Here is a 20,590-nt window from a genome sequence, read left to right on the forward strand (position 1 = left end):
CATGGGTCATGCTCTCAGTCTCAAGTAACATGGTTATACCAATCACAGATGCAATTTAAAACAATCAAGGGTTGGTTTGCCAATCAATTATCTATAATATATCGAAGCCTGTTTCCACCACTGAATTTTAAAAAAAAAAAGTTTTTGCGACTTTTTATCTCACAATTGTATTTTTCTCAGAATTGCAATTCTGACTTTTTCTTACAATTGTGACATATAAACTCACAATTGCGAGTTGTTTAAGGGGAAAAAAGACTGGTATGTAAAATGAAAAAATGAGAAAAAATGTCAGAATTGTGAATTTATTTATCACAATTCTGACTTTATTTCTTAGAATTCCAAGTTTAAATCTCAGAATTGCAAGTTTGTCCAACACTATCTCACAACCAATTCATATGTATTTTACGAGGTGGCTAATTCGTTCAAATTTGTATGGCCTCACTCATACGATTTTGTTATGGGTGAGTATGTTTTCTGTGAGGGTATGTTTAGGGGCAGGGTTAGGGGTTGTCATTCGTACGAATTCCTATGAATTTGCCACCTCGTAAAATACATAAAATTTTTCACACAACGTAAAAATTCTTATGAGCAACTTCATAAGAATTCATACGAATTAGCCACCTTATAAAATATGTACGAATTGCCATGAGATCGGCTTGTTTTGTCTCGCAATTCTGTCTTTATAACTCACAATTGCGAGATTATATCTCACAATTCTGACTTTTTTCCCCAGAATTGAGATATAAACTCACAATTGCGAGTTATAAAGTCCAGTTTTGAGGGGAAAAAAGACTGATATGTTCTCAGAATTGCGAGTTTATATCTCACAATTCTGACTTTATAACTCACAACTGCGAGATGATCTCACACAATTCTGACTTAATTTCTCGGAATTGCGAGTTTATATCTCCCAATTATGACTATAACTTGCAATTACGAGATTATGGCAGCTAATTCGTTTGAATTTTTACGACCTCACACATACATTTTTGTATGTTTTCTTTGAGGGGTGTTTTAGGGGCAGGGTTACAGTTGGTCATTTGTACGAATTCTACGAATTTGTCCCCTCGTAAAATATGTATCTGGTCAGGTCATACGAATTCATACGAATTGTCTCACAATTCTAACTTTATAACTTGCAGGTGCGAGATTATTATGGGCATCTTGTCTTTCACATTATGTATTTGCTCACGAAATTGATGTTATTGTATCCTTTTATTTCTAGTTTAAAAATTAATTCTGGCCATGGCATGTGGAATGAAGAGATCATTACAAGATGTTTGATTTAAATAGCTTTACATTCTTTGGAAATACTAAAACTCAAACAATTAGACCAAAGCATACCAATAAAAAATGTTTACACAGGAAAGAATGCTACTTATTTAATAAAACAACTTTTGTCATTATTTAACTAAAACTTGTAAAGTAAGTAAACACGAGAACTACTCATAAACTCACAATCTCTTGAGAACTGCTCATAAAACGTAATATGTATAGAACCCACACGACATCATAGATAAGCTTGAAAAAAGTCAATAATTTGAGTCTGTTTTGATTGATAGTACCGCCATCACTGTAATTCAGCCTACAAACCTTACAAACATCTTTCTGTTATTTGGAATTCGTGTGTATGTCGTTAAATATAGTCCATTCCCAATGATTAGTCAGACCATGAAGAGCTAATGTATTCCACATGGTTTGCAGATGCTGTTCTCTGTCTAAAAGGAAACTAAATCCACACCAGACTCGCATCACATCTTCATAAAGGGAAAATGGACTTTCAGATTCTGTTGAGTGATAAAGCAATGCCTATTCATGCCATTCACAATGGAGCTTTTAAACAGCCTTTACTGTTATAATGTCACAAATGACCTGGAGCAAATAGAATGGGTTATTTCATAAGATTTCTTTTCAATCAGGTCACTGGGGTTATGAGAAAAAATTAATATTTTAATACTTTATGTTCACAAAGGCAGCGTGCAATTCCCATCTACATTTCGACTAAATCTTCACTCTGGGCAACTGAATAATGTCTTGGAATTAGTCTTGTCCAATGGCAGATAAATTCTTAAATTTTACTCACCAGTGTGTGAATTGGAAGCTAAGTATAAGCTGATACTCGCTGAACGCTGACTGAGCGCTTCAGAGTTTCACTCTCCGTCCAGCGATCTGCCAGTTTTCAATTCATCTCAGTTGATGCGCAACGTAACTGTATTTGACGTACCTTTAAAGGGGTCATCGGATGCCCATTTTCCACAAGTTGATATGATTCTTTAGGGTCTTAATGCAAAGTCTATAATATACTTTGGTTAAAAATTCTCAATGGTTGTGTAAATCAACACCCTTTTTACCTTGCCAAAATCAGCTCTGCAAAAATCATCTCATTCTGGTTGAGGCTGCTTTAAATGCAACTCAGCTCTTCTCGCCCCGCCCCTCTCTTCTCTCTGTGGAGTGACGAGCCTGTTTACTTTAGCCGCGTTTAGCCGCTAAACTTGATAACTAGCACATTATTAGGAAAGGTGATCGCAAAGATTCATAAAAAAACCCTTAAACTCACTTCTGCTGTAAGTGGATCATGAATGATTTGCACAAACATAGACGGATATATGTAGATCGGGAGGCACATTCCCTTCACAAACAAATGTAATCTACTGCATCTTCAGCGGCTCAGATGTCGGGAGTAAATGACGACCACTATGTTCATTATTACATCCAGCAACACAACACCTCAATCTGAGATATTCTTGTCTAACCTACATCCCTGCTCCGGCATCGAAACAAAGAGGTCGGACCGGTACAACTGATCTGAGGTAAGACGCTCATGTCAATCAACTATCGTGGGAGCAGCCTCTGTCAGTGTGACGCCACAACGACAGGCATCTGAGAACGGCTCGATTTGAAAAAGGGAATATTATTTTTACAGATTAATTAAAAACCACTGCATGGATTTTTATCATTATAGGGTAGATGTGTACATACACTGCCAACACACATTAATGTTCAAACAACATATAAAGGTGAACTTAGCATCCGATGGCCCTTTAAACTCTAGCGTGAAGGCGGACGACTTGCCGTCGCTTTGCTGAAAGCACTGTTTCTTACACACACGCAAAGAAAGAGAGAGAGAGTCTTACATACCATGTTGAATAGACGCGCTACATGTAAACGACATTGTTGTATTTTCCTCTCAAATTACCGGAGTTCATTAGGCGTTAGTGATGGGTCGTTCTTTAAAGATCTTTAATGTGACTCGTGACGAACGAGTCGTCTCGGGGAGTGATTTGTTCAGTCGCGTATGTCCAACATCCTATTAGGTTCTTCGAGTCTTCGGGTTTTTCGAGTCGTTCGTTCATTTTATGGGACTGTCACTTGATGAACGAACGACTCAAACCCGAAAACTTGTCAGATAAGAGGTGAGGTGAGCTAATAATAGACTGAAGACCCAGGTAAACAATGAATTAATCTTTTCTGTTTCTTATAGCATTATAGTTTTGTCTTGTTTGTGGTGTGATCAACATTTGTTTCAGCAGTAGATGTGTTAGGGAAGTAACAGGTAACATGTTTATTATATTTTGCTAAAATGAACGAAATGACTCAAAAAAAGATTCGTTCGTTTTGCTGAACGAGACTCAAAGGTCCGAGTCGGTGAAATGATCCGAACTTCCCATCCATCACTATACAAGCCTGTGATGACGCGTTTCAACGGTCATCATCATCATAAATCTTTTAAAGTTTTTCATATTTTGATTTTTAAAAATATGTATGTACATTTATAACACTATACTTTGTAGTATATCACCTTTTCGTCAAGTTACAAAAAAAAAAAAAAAAAAACTAGTTAACGCTATGCGAGGGTGTTTCTAATGCCGCGTCTATGGGAGGGACGGTAAATTTGACATTGTTCTCTCTTCTGACTGCCGATATCAGTCTAGCATAATCATAAATCCTTTAAAGTTTTTTATATTTTGATTTTTAAAAATATGTATGTACATTTATAACACTATACTTTGTAGTATATCACCTTTTCGTCAAGTTACAAAAAAAAACTAGTTAACGCTATGCGAGGGTGTTTCTAATGCGGGGTCTATGAGATGGACTGTAAATTTGACATTGTTCTCTCTTCTGACTGCCGATATCAGTTTAGCATATTTTTTTTCCTTTTAATTGAAAGTCGTGAAAACACTATCGTTTAGTTTTTCTTTTGCTATTTGAGCAAACGGGAATGCAATATATATATATATATTTGTGGTACTCTCCCATTCATTGTTCTCGGATTTTACCCAACTATGACGACTTCCGCTATGAGAAACACGGAAATGTGAGAAAGGTCCATTAGGCTTTATTCAGCTTTTAAGAACAAGCATTATAAACAGGCGATTTCTCCAATTGTGGGTGGAACTAATGCGCGAACGGCAATCTCATTGGCTGGCGCTTACCTAATATCGTCCCTGTTTTGATTTTATCAAATCAGTTCAGGAGAACGCAGACAACGTGATTAATATTCATGAACCCAGCAGCTCTTTAATCCAGGATTCGTAGTATTAGCCTTTTTTTCTTAACACAGACAAAACATTTATGCATTAAAACAAACAAAAAAAAAAAAAGGATGCCAAATTATGTTTATCGTTAACATCTCTGGGTAAATCAGGCTGGGAGAAAAACATTTGTACAACATCAATAAAACCATTGACTTATTTGTTACAGAATATATCCACAAAACAGAAATATATAATAATAATAATAACAACAACAGAAAGTGTATTAATACCTTAAAACAACCTATATTATCCCTGAATTTCCATGAAAATATAAGATATTGGATATTTGATATTTACAAATTTCAAAATGCACATATGTCTAAAAACAATGAGTGGCGAGGACTCCCACAACCAAATGAGCTGATAAGCAGAGGATGAGAAACCAAGTCTTTTTGTAGTTCTGCTCTCTGAACTGAGCTCTGGCTTCTGGTCCACTCAACCAAAAATTAATTAATCAATCAATCAATCAGTCACATGTGCTGGATTTCCATTGCCTCAACATCATCATTCTGTAGCCTTTATATGTCCATGTCCCAGAGAAGGACCACTGGGGGGTAGTGAAATACTCCTGGTCTTCAATGTTCACTATTTTTTCCTCAGAGCATCCACCTCATCCTATAAACATTAAAATGTAATTTAATAAATTGTACTTAGCATTAAGGGAAGACCAGCATCAAGGTGAGACTATATGTGACCCTGGACCACAAAACCAGTCATAAGGTCACAAGCGGAATAAATAAGCTTTCCATTGATGTATGGTTTGTTAGAATAGGACAATACTTGGTTGAGACACAACTATGTGAAAATCTGGAATCTGAGGGTGCAAAAAATCTAAATATTGAGAAAACTGCCTTTAAAGTTGTCCAAATGAAGTTCTTAGCAATGCATATTACTAATCAAAGTTTTGATATATTTACGGAAGGAAATTTACAAAAAAATATATTCATGGTACATGATGTTTACTTAATATCCCAAACATGTTTTGGGTCCAGGGTCACATATTGAAATTTTACAATGCAAAAACAAGCTGGGTGCCATTATTCTGAGGTTAAAAAAAAAAAAAAAACACAGTTAAGAAATCATATTGTTAAAAGTCAATTTTTTAAAGTTTACCACTGACAGATATAAATTTGGCTATTTTGAAGGTTGTTTATGGATGCCACAGGTATGCTTTATGACAACTGTTATGTGATGCAGATACTTGGAGGTTGTGTCAGTTCAAACAGGTTGCATTTTTAACTCACTACTGCCCTCTTGAGGATGAAGATGGTACTTAATTGTTTTTATGTGGCATTGGCAACTGAATGTAATTTACAATACAGGATTTAACTGGATTATTTCAGTTTATTTTTATACTCTCTGCAACATACTTCAAATTTTTTTCTATTTTTGTTTTATTCTTATCTGTTTATTGCTCAACAACTGAAATTAAAGGGGACATCGGATGCCCATTTTCCACAAGTTGATTCTTTAGGGTCTTCATGAAATGTCTGCAAAGTACTTTGGTACTTTAAAACAACACTTTTTCCCTTGTCAAAAACAGCTGTTCACAGAAACCCATTTTGGTGCATGTCTCTTTAAATGATAATGAGCTACTGCTCACCCCACCCCTCTCTTCTTTTTTTATGTAATGGCATATAACCATCAAAAACAAAACTAATCCACTGCATCCTCAGAGGCTCTGATGTTGGGAGAAATTGAAGACTTGTATATTCACTTTTACATCCAACTACAAAACACCTGCATTGCTTACAAGACGTTGTCACTACAGCTGCTTAAGCATGGAGGAAATGGCGGACACCGTACTGAGCAGAAAATCAAAACTCACCTGTAATCTCATTCGTTTTTCCATCTCATCTTTCAGTTCATCTTTAAGCTCCTTTATGTCTCTCCTGGTCAGGAAAGAGGGTAATTGCAATAGGAGAAATGTATGATATTACCATTCAGGCATGGTAGTTATGCGTTTATACTCACTCGTGTTGCGCTTTAAGGAGATCCAGAGACATGCGGAGATCTTTGAGTTCTGTCAGCACAGAGGCCAGTGAAGCGCTCTCCTCCTGAACCGCAGCTTTCTTTTCAGTCTGTGTCTTGGGTGGTGAAGTGGTCTTAGCTACCTGTTCTGTCTTGGTGGAAGCTGATGACTGAGGTTCTGTAGCCTGTGAAAAAAATACAAGCAGCTGAGCAATTGAAGGATGAAGAGGAATATAAGTCCCAGGACAAGTTGACAAAACATTAACGAATGCTTTACATGTACGCTATTGTTCAAAAGTTTTGATATTTGTATTGCAAAAGGGCACATTAAAATGCCCTTTTTTTATTTTACATTTTAAAAAAGTGACTTTTTTTAAATGTAAAATAAATGGAGCCTTTCCGATCTTAAATTTCTGAACAGTAGTGTATACCAGACATTTAAACTTAAAGATGTTTTATAGACAATGATAGTTAATTTTTCAACCTTTGGTAACACTTTAAAACAACTTTCATTAATAGGTCCTTAAAACATTTTATAATGCTTAACAGATCAATAGTTCATGTACAATCAAATATGAATATATAAGATAATACTGTATGTGAATCACACTTTAATATTTGAAGGTACATGAGCTTAACTGATCTGTGAGGCAGAATATAATGCAATAATATTATATCAATGAAAGTTATTATAAAGAGTTATCCAAACCTCTGGAATATTTTGTGGTAATCCATCTTTCTCGTCTGAAGTTTCACTGTTGTCAGTTTCATCTGGACCCTTTATGAAAAACAGACGTCATTTGCATTATTTATCAAGACATTAAACTGAATGTATTAGTAATTTAAAAACTAAATATGTATTATTCAAATATAATTACTATATTATTATTTACAATCATGATTCACTATTTTAATTGATTGACAGGCCTCATTTTGATTTATTTTTTTAATCATCCTCCATGCACCTCCCTTGACATGATTTGGCTTGAGCGGCACACCTTAAGCTTTGAAAAGCACAAGTCTGATTAAGCATTAATGCCTGCTTCATTACATGAAGCGAGTGTTTTGTTGCAATTCATCTCTCAAACTAAAATCAACTTCGAATCAACCAATCCTCAAATCAACTCCTGAAGCAAATATGAGTGTGTTAGGCTCACTTGTGAGGTGAGGGCTGTTGGTGGTCTTCTCTGTGGAGGTTTGGCTCTGTTGGCTGTGGGATGGCTCAGTTTCTCTGAGGACACATCTACACCGTCAAACTGGTCAGGGGTTTTCTCTTTAACCTCCTTATTGTCTTTAACCTCTTTCTGTACTGGTGAAGATGGGGGCTGTTGTTTAGGCGAGACAGGTTGTGGTTCATCATTCCTAAGAGGGGGAAATAAGCATTATGCATATTACACACATTTAATACATTAAAATACATATCAGAAACTTCGGAGTACTTATAGAAATTGTTCACTTAACGAAAATTTCCTGATCATTTACTCACTCCCATGTCATCCAAGATGTTCATGTCTTTCTTTCTTCAGTCGCAAAGAAGTTTTTGAGGAAAACATTCCAGGATTTTTTTCCATATAGTGGACTTCAGTGGGAGCTAATGAGTAGAAGGACCAAATTGCAGTTTCAATGCAGCTTCAAAGGTCTCTACACAATCCCAGCTGAGGAAAAAGGGTCTTATCTAGCGAAATGATCTGTCATTTTCTTAGAAAATAAAAATGTATATACTTTTTAACCACAAATGCTCATCTTGCACTAGTTCGGTGATCCACACTGTGTAATCACGCTGGAAAAGTTGGTTCTTCATCTGTGTACTCCGGGTTAAAAAGAGGTAGGGTAGGGTGAAAAACTCTCATTTTCTCCTCCAACTTCAAAATCATCCAACATCGCTGTTTTACCTTTTTTGTAAATGGTGTTTGACTTTCTTTGCAAATTCGCTTTGTAAACACTGGGACAATACTTCCACCTAAAAACTATATAAATTTGTATTTTTCTTTGAAAATGACCGATCGTTTCACTAGATAAGACCCTTATTCCTTGGGATCACGTAGAGCCCTTTGAAGCTACATTGAAACTGCAATTTGGACCTTCAACCACCAATGAAGTCCACTATATGGAGAAAAACCCTGGAAAGTTTTCCTCAAAAACCTTAATTTTTGACTGAAGAAAGAAAGACATTAACATCTTAGAAATTACATCTTGGGGGTTAGTAAATGATCAGGAAATGTTCATTCTGGAAGTAAGCTTCTCCTTTAAATACACAAAGCACACAGGAACCACTGATTTTCAATGCAGTTTCAATTTAATAGCATTGCTTTCTGCACCGAAATCAAAACAAACATTGGCATGTGTAACGTAGTGACTATGCTATACATTTGTCTAATGTGTTTTAAAGTGCCGTGAGCTTTTTTGTAAACAATGCACTGTTTTGATTTGTTGTGGAAAATGTTAGATTAACTGTCAACTGACTGTAATGTCTTAGTTCGTACATGCATCTCAGCCAGAATGACAGTTCCTTCTGTAAGCTCTCTGAAGACTCAGTTTACTCAGCAAAACAGGAAACAGGCAGTTTGGTTTGTTTAGTCCCTCAGCAACTCATAAAATTTCCATTGCTCTTTACAAGACAGAGCATTCACAGGCCCTTTAGAATACCACATAATGCTAAATGATTATCTAATGAAGGGAAATTCAGTCCCTCAGTATAATAAATCTGACAGATGGGAAAGGGAAGGGAAATTCATGATTTTATTTATTTGGTGAAATAGTGAAAAAGGTCTGCGTTTCAGATTTCTTCTATTTTTGGCATTACTAGTGATGAAAGTCTCATGAAATGCATCACAGAAGGTTGTATGCTCAAACATGATTTGCTGAGGCATCACTTACTTTGGTACAAGTTTTATGGGCTTCTCCTTCACTGGTGGTGGTGGAACAGGTGGTTTGTGTAGACCAGGCAACTTAATTTTACCAGGTGGGTCACTTCGAAAGTCTTTAGTGTCTGGTTTGTCATCTGCACAAAGAGGAGAGAGAGCAAAAACAAAAGATAAATATTATCATAATTGGTACATTTCCACAAACAGCAGAGCTTTTACATGAGCTCAAATATTTACTGAAGTAATAAGTGTTGTACATGTGTAATATATATATATAAATAAACATTTTAGCAATTTTAGGTGTACATTTACTCTATAATTCAATTATCAAGACAGGATGTTAAACAGCAAGGTCATTTATAGGTGTGTTCAGAATTATTACTTTTAGTCTCCGTCTTTGTGTCAGAGCTGTTCTGGTCCATCACTGGCATCTGGTTCACTAAAATATAAGAAGATACAAGATTCTGCAGTCAGTATCATGACATTTCATCAAAATCATGCATTTACCGTAACGCTATTAGGAACTCTTAACACATCATCGCCTTAGAATTATAAGGTTCTAACTGCATTCTGAACACTTTTGAGATATTGAGTTTCAAAGTTTTTGTGTTCCATAGACTTCTGTAGATAGAACCATTTTTGTTTTTTAAAAAAAGGCCAAAAATGTACACAGCTTACAAAAGAAACATCACATAATATAATAAGTTTAATATGAATATGATAAGAATATGTAAATAACTCAATTTTGACAAAAATAGAACCTTATGATTCTAAGGCAACGAAATCTCCTCAATCCTCTATGCTTATCAATTATGACCCTGGACTACAAAACCAGTTATAAGTATAATTTAAAAAAAAAAAAAAGAGATTTGTTTTAATAAATAAGTTTTCCATTGATGTATGGTTTGTTGGGATAGGACAATATTTGGCTGAGATACAACTATTTGAAAATCTGGAATCTGAGGGTGCAAAAAAAATCTAAATATTGAGAAAATCGCCTTTAATGTTGTCCAACTTAAGTTCTTAGCAAAGCATATTACTAATCAGAAGTTATGTACAGTAAGAAAATTTACAAAATATCTTCATGGAGCATGATCTTCACATCATATCCTAATGATTCTTGACATAAAAAAAACGATAATTTTGACCCATCCAATGTATTTTTGGCTACAAATATACCCATGCTACTCAAGTCTGGATTCTGTGGTCCAGGGTCACAATTTTGCTTCTTTTTTGGACTGTTATCTTTATCCTCCTTGAAGCCATTTTTGCTGCCATTCTTTTTCATAATTTGGCCTTTACACGCATTAAAGATAAGAGCACAAAATAAACATCACTTTGAAGCATTCTCACAACTACACGGGTTACGTGCTGGAGGTCTCAGTGGCATGGGAACAGGCAACTTTCCCTGACAAATGAGCAAAAGAGCTGGCCTGCTGTTTCCTGTGGCTACACAAAAAAAAATCTCATGGGTTCCCTTAATAAATGCAAATAGGTTTAAGTATTAACAGCCATAAAACTGAGTCCAACAAAACAAAAAAAAGACCAGATCTCTGTGCTCATTTAGAATTACTTGTTGAGTCAAACAAGACATTTAAGTCACAATCTAAGACCAAATCAAACGCAATCGTAGATCTTAGCAAAGCCATAAGTATCACATGTAATTATTTTGAGTAAACATCCTCTCTCATACAGAACATTGTTTCATCTCCCATCAGGACTACATTGACAAGATCTTTTCTTTTGAAACCGAATCTTCTCATAAGACAAGCGACAAGTGATATAAACTACAAACGCATCTGGAATCTAGAACTGAAAATACTGTAGAACAGAGCCTATACATACCCTTTGAGTTTTATCAGTATTCCAACATTACAACCCTATGTTCATATGAAGGCGTTTATATATAGAAAGCAGAGGGCTGCTCCACTTTGGCCTTGCCTTTCTCTAGAATCTGCTCACATGACATCTCTTCATAGCCTACGACTTCCTGTCACAGTTCCACACAGCTGCATCAGTGTTTCTTGAAGCGATTTGTGGTAATGAGGGTTATGTATGAAGTCAGATTTAAAACATCAGTAATGAACAGAGATTCTTGCACTGCGTTTCCAAGCTTTTAACACCTCTTTAATACCGTCACAGATAATTCTGCAGCAAACCAAAAATGATCAGCCTGAGGGTGAAATGCAGTCTCATGCTTGAGTGCAAAACAAAACATGAGATGAGCAAAAAACCTACTTCCTGTCCTAGAAATGACTGTTTTAAATAACAGGTGCAGAAGCAGCATTTTACAGTTTGTAGTTTCCATCAGAGAAGTTTGGTGAACTACCAAACATAAGCTAATATAAAACTAAAATACAGCTTGTTAATTCCTCAGAAAAGTCAACCTGATTAAAAAAAAAAAGAGTGTAATAATAAGGGCTGTCGGGCACTGTATAAAGTTAACAGAACTTTCATAAAATGTTTAAACATAAAGTGAAAATAATAATAATAAAGATACAAAATAAAAAATATGCAGTTCAGAAGTTCAAAAGTTTGGGATCAGTAAGATTTTTCATGTTTTCAAAGAAGTCTCTTATGCTCATCAAACTTCCATTTATTTGATCAAAAAAACTATTTTTTTCTGTATTTTTTAATCAAATAAACAGCCTTGATGAGCAGAAAAGTCTTCTTTAAAAAACATTAAAAATCTTACTGATCCCAAAATTTTGAACAGCAGTGTATACTGTATATAAAGTAAAAAACTGAACTTAAACTTCCTCTAGGTAAAAAGACTCTTATCAGTGATTAATAAAGGTTATGTCTGATTTCAGATGGGAAATGTGTGACTACTGTGTTAGACAAAACCAATACTCAAGATCCTTAAAGGGATAGTTTCCACAAAAAATGAAATTTCTGTCATGAATTACTCACCCTCATGCTGTTCCAAACCAGTAAGACCTTTGTTCATTTTCGGAACACAAATTAAGATATTTTAATGAAATCTGAGAGCTTTCTGACCCTGTATAGACAGCAACGCAAGACCCAGAAAGCAGTAAAGACAACATTAAAATAGTCCATATGATATCAGTGGTTCAACCGTAATGTTATGAAGCTACGAGAATACTTTTTGTGCACAAAGAAACCAAAACTATCAACTTCTCTTTGATGCCAGTCTCAGCCACACATTCAGTAGAGTATCACAAGGAATGAAAGGAAAGGAAACGACGTGACGTGTGGCCAAGTATGGAATTTGTGCTTTGCATTTAACCCATCCAAGTGCACACACACAGTAGTGAGTAGTGAACAAACACGCACACACACACACCGTGAACACACACCCGGAGCAGTGGGCAGCCATATTGCTATCGCTGCGGTGCCCGGGGACCAGTTGGGGGTTCGGTGCCTTGCTCAAGGGACTCACCTCAGTCGTGGTATCGAGGGTGGAGAGAGCACTGGTTATTCACTCCCCCCACCTTCAATCCCTGCTGGACCTGGGACTCGAACCCTTTCGGTTACAAGCCCGACTCCCTAACCATTAGGCCACAGCTGCCCCTATGTGTGTGGTGCTGCTGATGTAGGAGCGCTGCTCCTTATTTACAAGCAGAGGAAGACACGCTCTGTATGCAAAACAGTGTTCAAAAACATGTCTAAAGATTTCGACAGAGAGGATGACTTGCAATTTTTTGCCCAGCCTTACTATTTTGAACCAGAATATACATACGATGAACTAAGAGAGATAGACGTTCTTTGTCAGAACGTCATTTGAACCACTGATGTCACATTGACTATTTTAACAATGTTCTTGCGACTTTTCTTGGCCTTGAACGTGTCAGTTGCGTTTCTGTCTGTGCAGGGTCAGAAAGCTCTCAGATTTCATCAAAAATATCTTAATTTGTGTTCAAAGACGAACAAAGGTCTTACAGCTTTGGAATGACATGAGTAAGAGTAATTAATGACAAAATTTTTATTTTGGGATGAACTATCCCTTTAACTGGTATTAAAGTATTTATTTTTGTCTTTTGATGAACTATATGTATACTATATTTTGATAAAGACGTCTGAGATGTTATTAAGTTACAAAACAGCATTCAAAATTCTAATTTTATATTGCGGTTTTCAAGCTTAGCATATACTATCGTATAATGTATACCTGTGCTAGTGTTTAACTTTTAATGTATATTGAGCAACTGATACTAAAATAAAATATAGTACTCTCACAAAACAAATAATAGTAATTTAGCACAAAAGAAGTTTTGTGGCTCATGGGTCATGCCATGCAGGAATCAAACTACAAACTTTCGATTTGACTTGACATGCGTCACTACATGCGTTCCATCAAACCAGCTCACACACACGCTCAAATGTTTTAATGCTATTTCTAGCAACATTTCCAGTTATGTTCGGTATAATCTGAAGAAACAAACTTGTCGAACCAGCCCTGCCGCTATGACAGGTGCTGATGTCTTACCTGCGTTTTTCTGAGAGACACGTCTCACCGGTGCCTGGCCTGCATTACCAGTCTGCGTCAGAAACGAGAAATTGTCAACAAAATATAGATTAGTCCTTCTGAGCAGGATAAAGTTCACACTCTTTCCGTGTAGGAGGAATCAAGTCACCGTTTCTAGTGTTCCTCTCTTCTAATGGAAACCTCTGAGTCAATCTCTTTTAATAATCCCGAAATAACAGGAAGAAAATACAGTCATGTATAGACCAAAGTTAGCCTTCTTGTGTCATTACAGACAGGATCAACATATTAAAAACAGATTTATAACCTCGAGTCTGTTCCATCTTAAAACAAATTAAACTATTTGTAAACTAGAATGAATGTCCTTGGCCTACAGTCGGTTTTCTGAGCCAGCGCATTACTAACAGCCCAAGAGCTGTGTTGACAAAAGGGAGACTCCCATTCTCTAACAGTGCACAAATGGGCCAATCATGAGAACATTTTTCTGTCCAACACTCACATTGAGAGCATCCGCTGGGATCACCATGACGAAGTTATCGGGAAAAAAGCCCCTGCGCCCGTTCAGTTCCCCCTCCCACCAGCCATCGTCCTCAGTGCTCTTCAGGGAAAAGAAAAAGAAAAGAAAAAAACCACAGCTGAATCACTGCCAAGGAAAAGACACAAACTTGTATATGGGGTATAAACAACTAAATGAGGAGGTAATAGGTTAAGAATACACAAATGAGATCACGCCACACCCTGTTTCGTTTAATATAAACTATCATTCAAAAATTTGCAGTCATTACGATTTTTTATTTATTTTTTTTTTTATTCAGTAAGGATGCACTAAGCAGACCAAAAGTGAAAGTAAAGACATTTAAAAATGTTACAAACATTTAGTTTTAAATAAATGTTGTTCTTTTGAACTTTCTATTCATCAAGGATTTATCAAAAATGAAAGATTAATCAGTTTCCACAAAAATAATAAGCAGCGCAACTGTTTTCAACAATTTAAAACACATTAAAATAGACTTTTTTTATTGTAATAATTTTTCAGAATATTAGCATAAAGCATTTGAGCATAAAAGATTTCTTTCACAAGATTAAAATTTTTCTGATCCCAAAATTTTGAATTTCATGTGCATTTATTTACTTATTTAAGTAGTCATTTAAGTACACTACCAGTCAAAAGTTTTTGAACAGTAAGATTATTAATGTTTTTTGTCTCTTCTACTACCAAGCCTGCATTTCTTTGTTCCAAAGTGCAGCAAAAACAGTAAAGTTTTATAATATATTTATACTATTTAAAATAACTGTGTGGTGTGTTTAATAAGCAAGATAATATAAAGTCATGTGGTCATTTTTGCAAAACACATTTCTTTAGAATGATACAAGATGGTTTTGTGTTGGCATTCTGATCTGACCTGATCATCATTTATTATTTTGCTGTAATGACTGTAAGAAAACAGCTGACTGTACATTATCCTCTACATACAAATCTGTTGAGGTAGCTTTGTTTTTCTTTAGAAAATGTACTGTGTATCGTATAAATAGAAAGCAGTCAGTTGGTCACATATGACACACCTTGTTTATGATTGCTATGACTTCTCCCTTCTTCAGGTTCAACTCGTCGTCAGCAACAGCTGTGTAGTCGAACATGACCTGGCAACATTCTTTCACTGTGAACACATTAAATATGTACTGAGTCACCTCAAATATACCAACATTATAATTAATTTATTAGCAATTTGGGTTTTTCCTTAACGGATTTGCCCAGTAGGTTTGGTGGGTGAATCTGAAAGCACATGTTCCTGCCCTTCTGGTATTGAAGCTCTTAGGGAAGTCCTTTAAGAATAGATCTTTTCATTCACTGAAAACTGGATAGGCATTGTCTTAAGACTCTAGGTGTTCTCTGTTACTTTCAATTGTGGGAATAGTGTTATTCAGTTTAAGTCGAAGAGTACAGCCTCAAGAACCAGCAAAACAGCTTTTAATTACTTATCTAACGTCATCTGTATGGTATGGAATGTTTTTAGATTTCTCACCACTTGATGTTTTTCTCCGTAAACTTGGTCTCTGTTGTACTTTTGCCTGCATGAAAAAAAAAAATGTAAAAAGCAAATAATATTATAATAAACTAATTATAATATACTATACTATACTATACTATAATATAATATAATATAATATAATAATTAGTGCTGTCAAAATTAGTGTTAACGCAGGCAAGTAATTTTTCCACTTTAACAGCGTTAAAAATATTTAACGAAGTTAATGCAGGCGCAGAGCTCAGGTTGGCCATCCCACTCACAACTGCTGCTTCAGTCTCTTTTTTCTTGACAAGAATTATGTTTATTTAGAAAGACTAATAAATGATAAAATTGATAGCTCTCAATTATACTGTAATGTTGAACGGCTATAGTTAATGGTTACATTTTAGGAAAAAAACAACAATTTTCTAGAGACATCAGTAGTACTGGTATCAGAGATACTCACTTTCAGTAATTAAAAAATGCCATTAAACAAAAATATACTGTTTTCATTTTTCTACATTAATTTAAAGATCAAATGTGAAATTACTGCAATATAAAAGTATATTTAAAAATTCACCTCTTTATTGAAAACCGCTTCAGAAAGTTTAGGCCTGGCTTTGGCTTCAGTTGTCTTGCCATCTGCAGAACATTAAGACAGTAAGACAGTAACAAACATACAATGCCCGCCAGAATGGAACAACACAGACGTTCATGATTACTCAATCATTTAAATTTTCTGAATTTAAGGTCCTTACACACTGAGTCGGAAATTTTCGTATGCATTTTTTTGTATGCGAAAAGCGCAGAAAATTTAACCCAAACTAATTTTTTTGTCTAAAGTTTCAGATGCAGTGTGAAAAATGTGATTGACACAACGTGAGGTTGTATTTATTTTTTGACGTGCGAAAATTTCGGACGAGAATTTGCAAGGACCTTAAATCTTTGTTCTAGGCTACTGATAAAATCTGGACTCTGTTATTTGTGTTTATTAACCTAAAGACCAAAGTTTTGCCAGTAAAAGTGAAGAAGCTACTGTAATGCTGAGAAACAAGAATAACCCAGATATTCATATAACGTATGTCTGCAAGACGTCTGTTAAAGATCACTTGATCTGGAAAGCATCTGCTGTGTACAAACATCTGACAGATGTCAGTTTTACATCAATTCTAAATCATAAACTTCTTAAAGACATCTACTAGACGTCTATTCGACATCTGATAGGAAATGTCCTATAGACGTACTGCAGATGAGCAAACAGTATAAAATATGTCTTGCAGATGTAAATGCAGACGTCAAATAGACGTCTCCGAGATGTATGTATGCTATCAGGGAAGCAACATCAGACAACTAACCAAAAGCCAACCCAAACAGTCAGACATGTCTGACAGAAATACTTTTCAGGACGCTAGTGTGAATTTGTCTACAAAAGACTTCATAATACTACAAATATACCACAAAACCACCACCAAAATAGGTTACAACAATCTTCGTGACAACAATTATGAAGGAGGGCACTGTGTATCCACTGTGAAGAAGGTCTTCAGATAAGATTACACATGTCATGCAAAATAAATGCTAGCTCCAAGTTTTATTCTACAACCTTACCTTTTGAAGGGACAAAAATTTCCTTGACAAAATTTGATGGAAAGGCTCCTATTTGGTTATTTTTCTTTCCCATCCACCACCCATCTTCAATCTACCAGACAAAACAAAGTATAGCGGAATATTTATACACACATAAACATTTAATCAGATGATGGATGTTTTTATCCAGTAAACTATATATACATTTTGTTATAGAGAGAGAGATCTGAAAAGACTTTAGGGTATTTGGTGGTTAGTATTTACCTATTATGTACGTACGTAACATGTAGTATTTATGTATTTATTTTGGATGAACTATTCCTTTAACGTCCACAAGGATGATGAAAGGTTACCACTTCGTCTCACAGAAAGCACAAGACATGCTAAACGAAAGCACTTAAGACTGTCAATGAAGTATATAGAAATGTGGAACTTATTACCTCTCTGAGAATCTCGATGGTCTCTCCGACAACCAGCTCCAGCTCGTCCTCATGCGAGGGGGTGTAGGGAAAAGCTACCTCACATTTCCTCGTCTGTACCTTTGGTTTCTTCGCTGGACCGATGAAGTAAGTGGAAAACATATGTAGCATGTCAACACGTTGAGATGTGTGTGAGAACAAACTAAACTGAACTAGCCTGCAAAGGCACTTCCAGTTTTCACTTTTACAACTACTTCACTTTATGACAAGCACGATTTTATAGCGGATATAGTGCAGTCGTAGCCTATGGATTTTGGTGGGTATAATTTGAGACCGGATGTGGAGGCACAAACCTTTCATTAGCCTACTTATTTTAGTCTACCAAGTCTGGATACTTTGGAGAGCTTCAGACGCTTACGCCTGTGGACCAATATTTAGATGTCATTGAACAAAACATATTTATCTACCACAAAACCTGAATTATTTGAAAGGGAACGTGTTTGTTATTGTTGAGGAGTTTGGTTCATTTAAGTAAACCGATTCATTTAAAAGATTCGTTTAGATTCGCTCACCTACGCCAGTGTCGTTTTGCGTGTATGAACGAGTCATCGACGATGAATGAATCATCGACTCAACCGATTCGTTTAAAAATATGAGTCTTAGTATTTACATGACTTTTATCAAACTATAGGAACATTTAAACAATAACTTAAACATTTCCCTATATCATTTTAATTCTGCTCATCAGCCATTTTTAATTCTTCCAGCCTCGTTATGTTTTGAGCCACTCTGAGGGACTCCGACTCGGTTTATGAAGGGGGTGTGTTCTTCATACGTTCCAGCCAATCATATTGCATCTGCACAGCGAGTACTCAAATCTCATTGGTTCATACTATAGTCAATCTTCAAGGCAGGAAATTCAAATAAGACTTAAGAAAATGATTCAGTGTATTGAAGAGAACAACAATAATGGTTATGACTTAAAACTTTATGACTTAAAAAAATTCACTTACGATTTTACGTTTATCTTGTTTATTATAATGGAAACTTACATTTCCTCATGCTCCTTGGCTCTCTGTTGGTGTCCCCTATTAAGTAAACAGGCACTTCCTGTGAGGAAAGAATAGTCATTTTGAAAATGACCATTAAGGCTACTAGGAAAGCTATGGAAAGAGTGCTCTAACAAGTCCAGACCTTGACGAAGTTGCTAGGGAACATCCCCTTCTTTCCTCTCAGCTCTCCCTCCAGCCATCCTTCCTCTTTTCCCTTTGAGACGTTCTTCACCACATCCCCCACATGCACTGTCAACTCATCTGACATCGTCGCCTCAAAATCCAAAAGCACAAGCACCTCTACAATGGACAGAAGAGAGGTAAAGCCATTGCTGGTTAATAAACTAGAGTGTTTTAATGAAATGCATTATATTTTGGCTCAGTTTTAACATATTTATATCCATTCCACAGATTTCTCCTCTAAAGTCAATGAAGAAAAGTCTGCAGATTTCATTTGGGCAGGCTATGATGTTACTCTTGCACTTCCTCAATCATCAGAAAGCTTTATCTTTTATGAAATACTTACCCTACAGACAAATTTGTCTACTTATGTGAAAGGCATGAAAAAACATGCCAAAGAGATTGAAGTGGTAGAATTTATGTGACTCTCAAGTGCAATACTGGAGCTGGACAGCCATGAGCAATGTGTTTCAACAGGCTTACAGGTATGCGACTTGAACTTAAGAATGCATTGCAGTACTTTGTATCTGATTTCCAATAAGAAACGTCCAATAAGTAATGTTTTATTGGTCTAAATGTAAAGCCTCAATTACAGGTAGTTTATGATCAGGTAAGCTCAAAAAGCCTATAATGATGATTGTGTCATAATATGACATCTTAAGAGTCTGTACCAAACACTAAGTAAAGTCACACTAAGTAAATCAGTGAATAAACATACATACAGCTATGCATGAATGTTAGTAATACTATTCAAATCAAAAATATGATATGAAAGCAGCTCAGTCTTATCTGTCACTTAATTATCATTTATTGCTCACTTATCAAATAGTACACATAACCCAGGTACCACAAACACCACAGCTTGCCCAATCATAACAACGTTTTGAAATAAAGTTTAAAAACTCACCCATAGCTCCTTGAAAGCCGTGTTTAGAGCACCAAGTCTGACAATAAAGATTCTGTTCAGTTCTCAAAGTGTCATGAGATCTCTGTGAATTACACTGCTTGATTTAGTAGTATTACACAATCCAGAGACACTGAAAGCTGTATCGGACCTCCTTTTTCCTAGTCAAACATTAGCATTGTTGGAAAAAAACAATTCTCAGCTAGTCAAGACACGTTATACCCTGAGAAGGAGAGATAGAGAGTGCATAACAGGTGGGACAGGTTTATGTTGGTATGAGCCTTCTGGTGTCACGTGTCACCGCAAAAATGACTGATAATATGTTTACTCACTGAAAAGGAATTCAAGGAAATACCTGATGTTTAAATATAAGGTGATTTTATATGAGTGTTAAATATGACTGTGTTGATATTAGTTCTTTCAGTCTGTTCCAGGGTTAACTTTTATTGGATAGCAGAGATATGATTGTACTGAGATTTAGATAGCAGATGTCCGGTCAATTCACACCGTAATAAAAAAATTTTAAGATAGGCTTAGTTCACTATATGTTAATTTACCAGTAAATACGGTGTCAGTGTTACAACTTCGAATTATTCTTGACACAAAAATCAGTCGGAGG

General features: G+C 35.8%; 1 protein-coding gene across 3 annotated transcripts; it reads right to left on the bottom strand.

The window, feature by feature from the left end:
* Positions 1-4,317: 4,317 nt before the first annotated feature.
* sh3d21 (SH3 domain containing 21) lies at positions 4,318-20,414 on the bottom strand. 3 transcript variants are annotated; one of them, XM_051131009.1, is made up of 17 exons: positions 19,975-20,414; positions 19,030-19,187; positions 18,888-18,945; positions 17,857-17,969; positions 17,438-17,528; positions 16,410-16,471; positions 15,845-15,890; positions 15,384-15,478; positions 14,320-14,418; positions 13,824-13,875; positions 9,756-9,812; positions 9,387-9,510; positions 7,667-7,871; positions 7,219-7,287; positions 6,513-6,694; positions 6,367-6,430; positions 4,318-5,153 (listed from the first exon to the last, which is right to left on the bottom strand). In XM_051131009.1, the coding sequence occupies exons 1-17, from the start codon at positions 19,976-19,978 to the stop codon at positions 5,124-5,126; spliced, it is 1,509 nt and encodes a 502-aa protein (XP_050986966.1). In that variant the 5' UTR covers positions 19,979-20,414; the 3' UTR covers positions 4,318-5,123. The 3 variants fall into 3 exon arrangements, with proteins under 3 accessions (XP_050986966.1, XP_050986967.1, XP_050986968.1); XM_051131010.1 differs by lacking the exon at positions 7,219-7,287 and having other exon boundaries at positions 19,975-20,410; XM_051131011.1 differs by lacking the exons at positions 18,888-18,945; positions 19,030-19,187; positions 19,975-20,414 and adding an exon at positions 18,189-18,840.
* Between the last annotated feature and the right edge of the window lie 176 nt (positions 20,415-20,590).

Source organism: Labeo rohita, chromosome 16, assembly GCF_022985175.1.
Source record: "Labeo rohita strain BAU-BD-2019 chromosome 16, IGBB_LRoh.1.0, whole genome shotgun sequence".
NCBI lineage: Eukaryota > Metazoa > Chordata > Actinopteri > Cypriniformes > Cyprinidae > Labeo > Labeo rohita.

What these genes read in the sequence shown, in the direction of transcription:
- sh3d21 (XM_051131009.1), bottom strand. An exon ending in ACGGAGAAAAACATCAAGTG is followed by an intron (nt 15,479 to 15,844) that starts GTGAGAAATCTA and finishes ATGTGTTCACAG; the next exon opens with TGAAAGAATGTTGCCAGGTC. An exon ending in CAACAGCCCTCACCTCACAA is followed by an intron (nt 7,288 to 7,666) that starts GTGAGCCTAACA and finishes TTTTTCATAAAG; the next exon opens with GGTCCAGATGAAACTGACAA.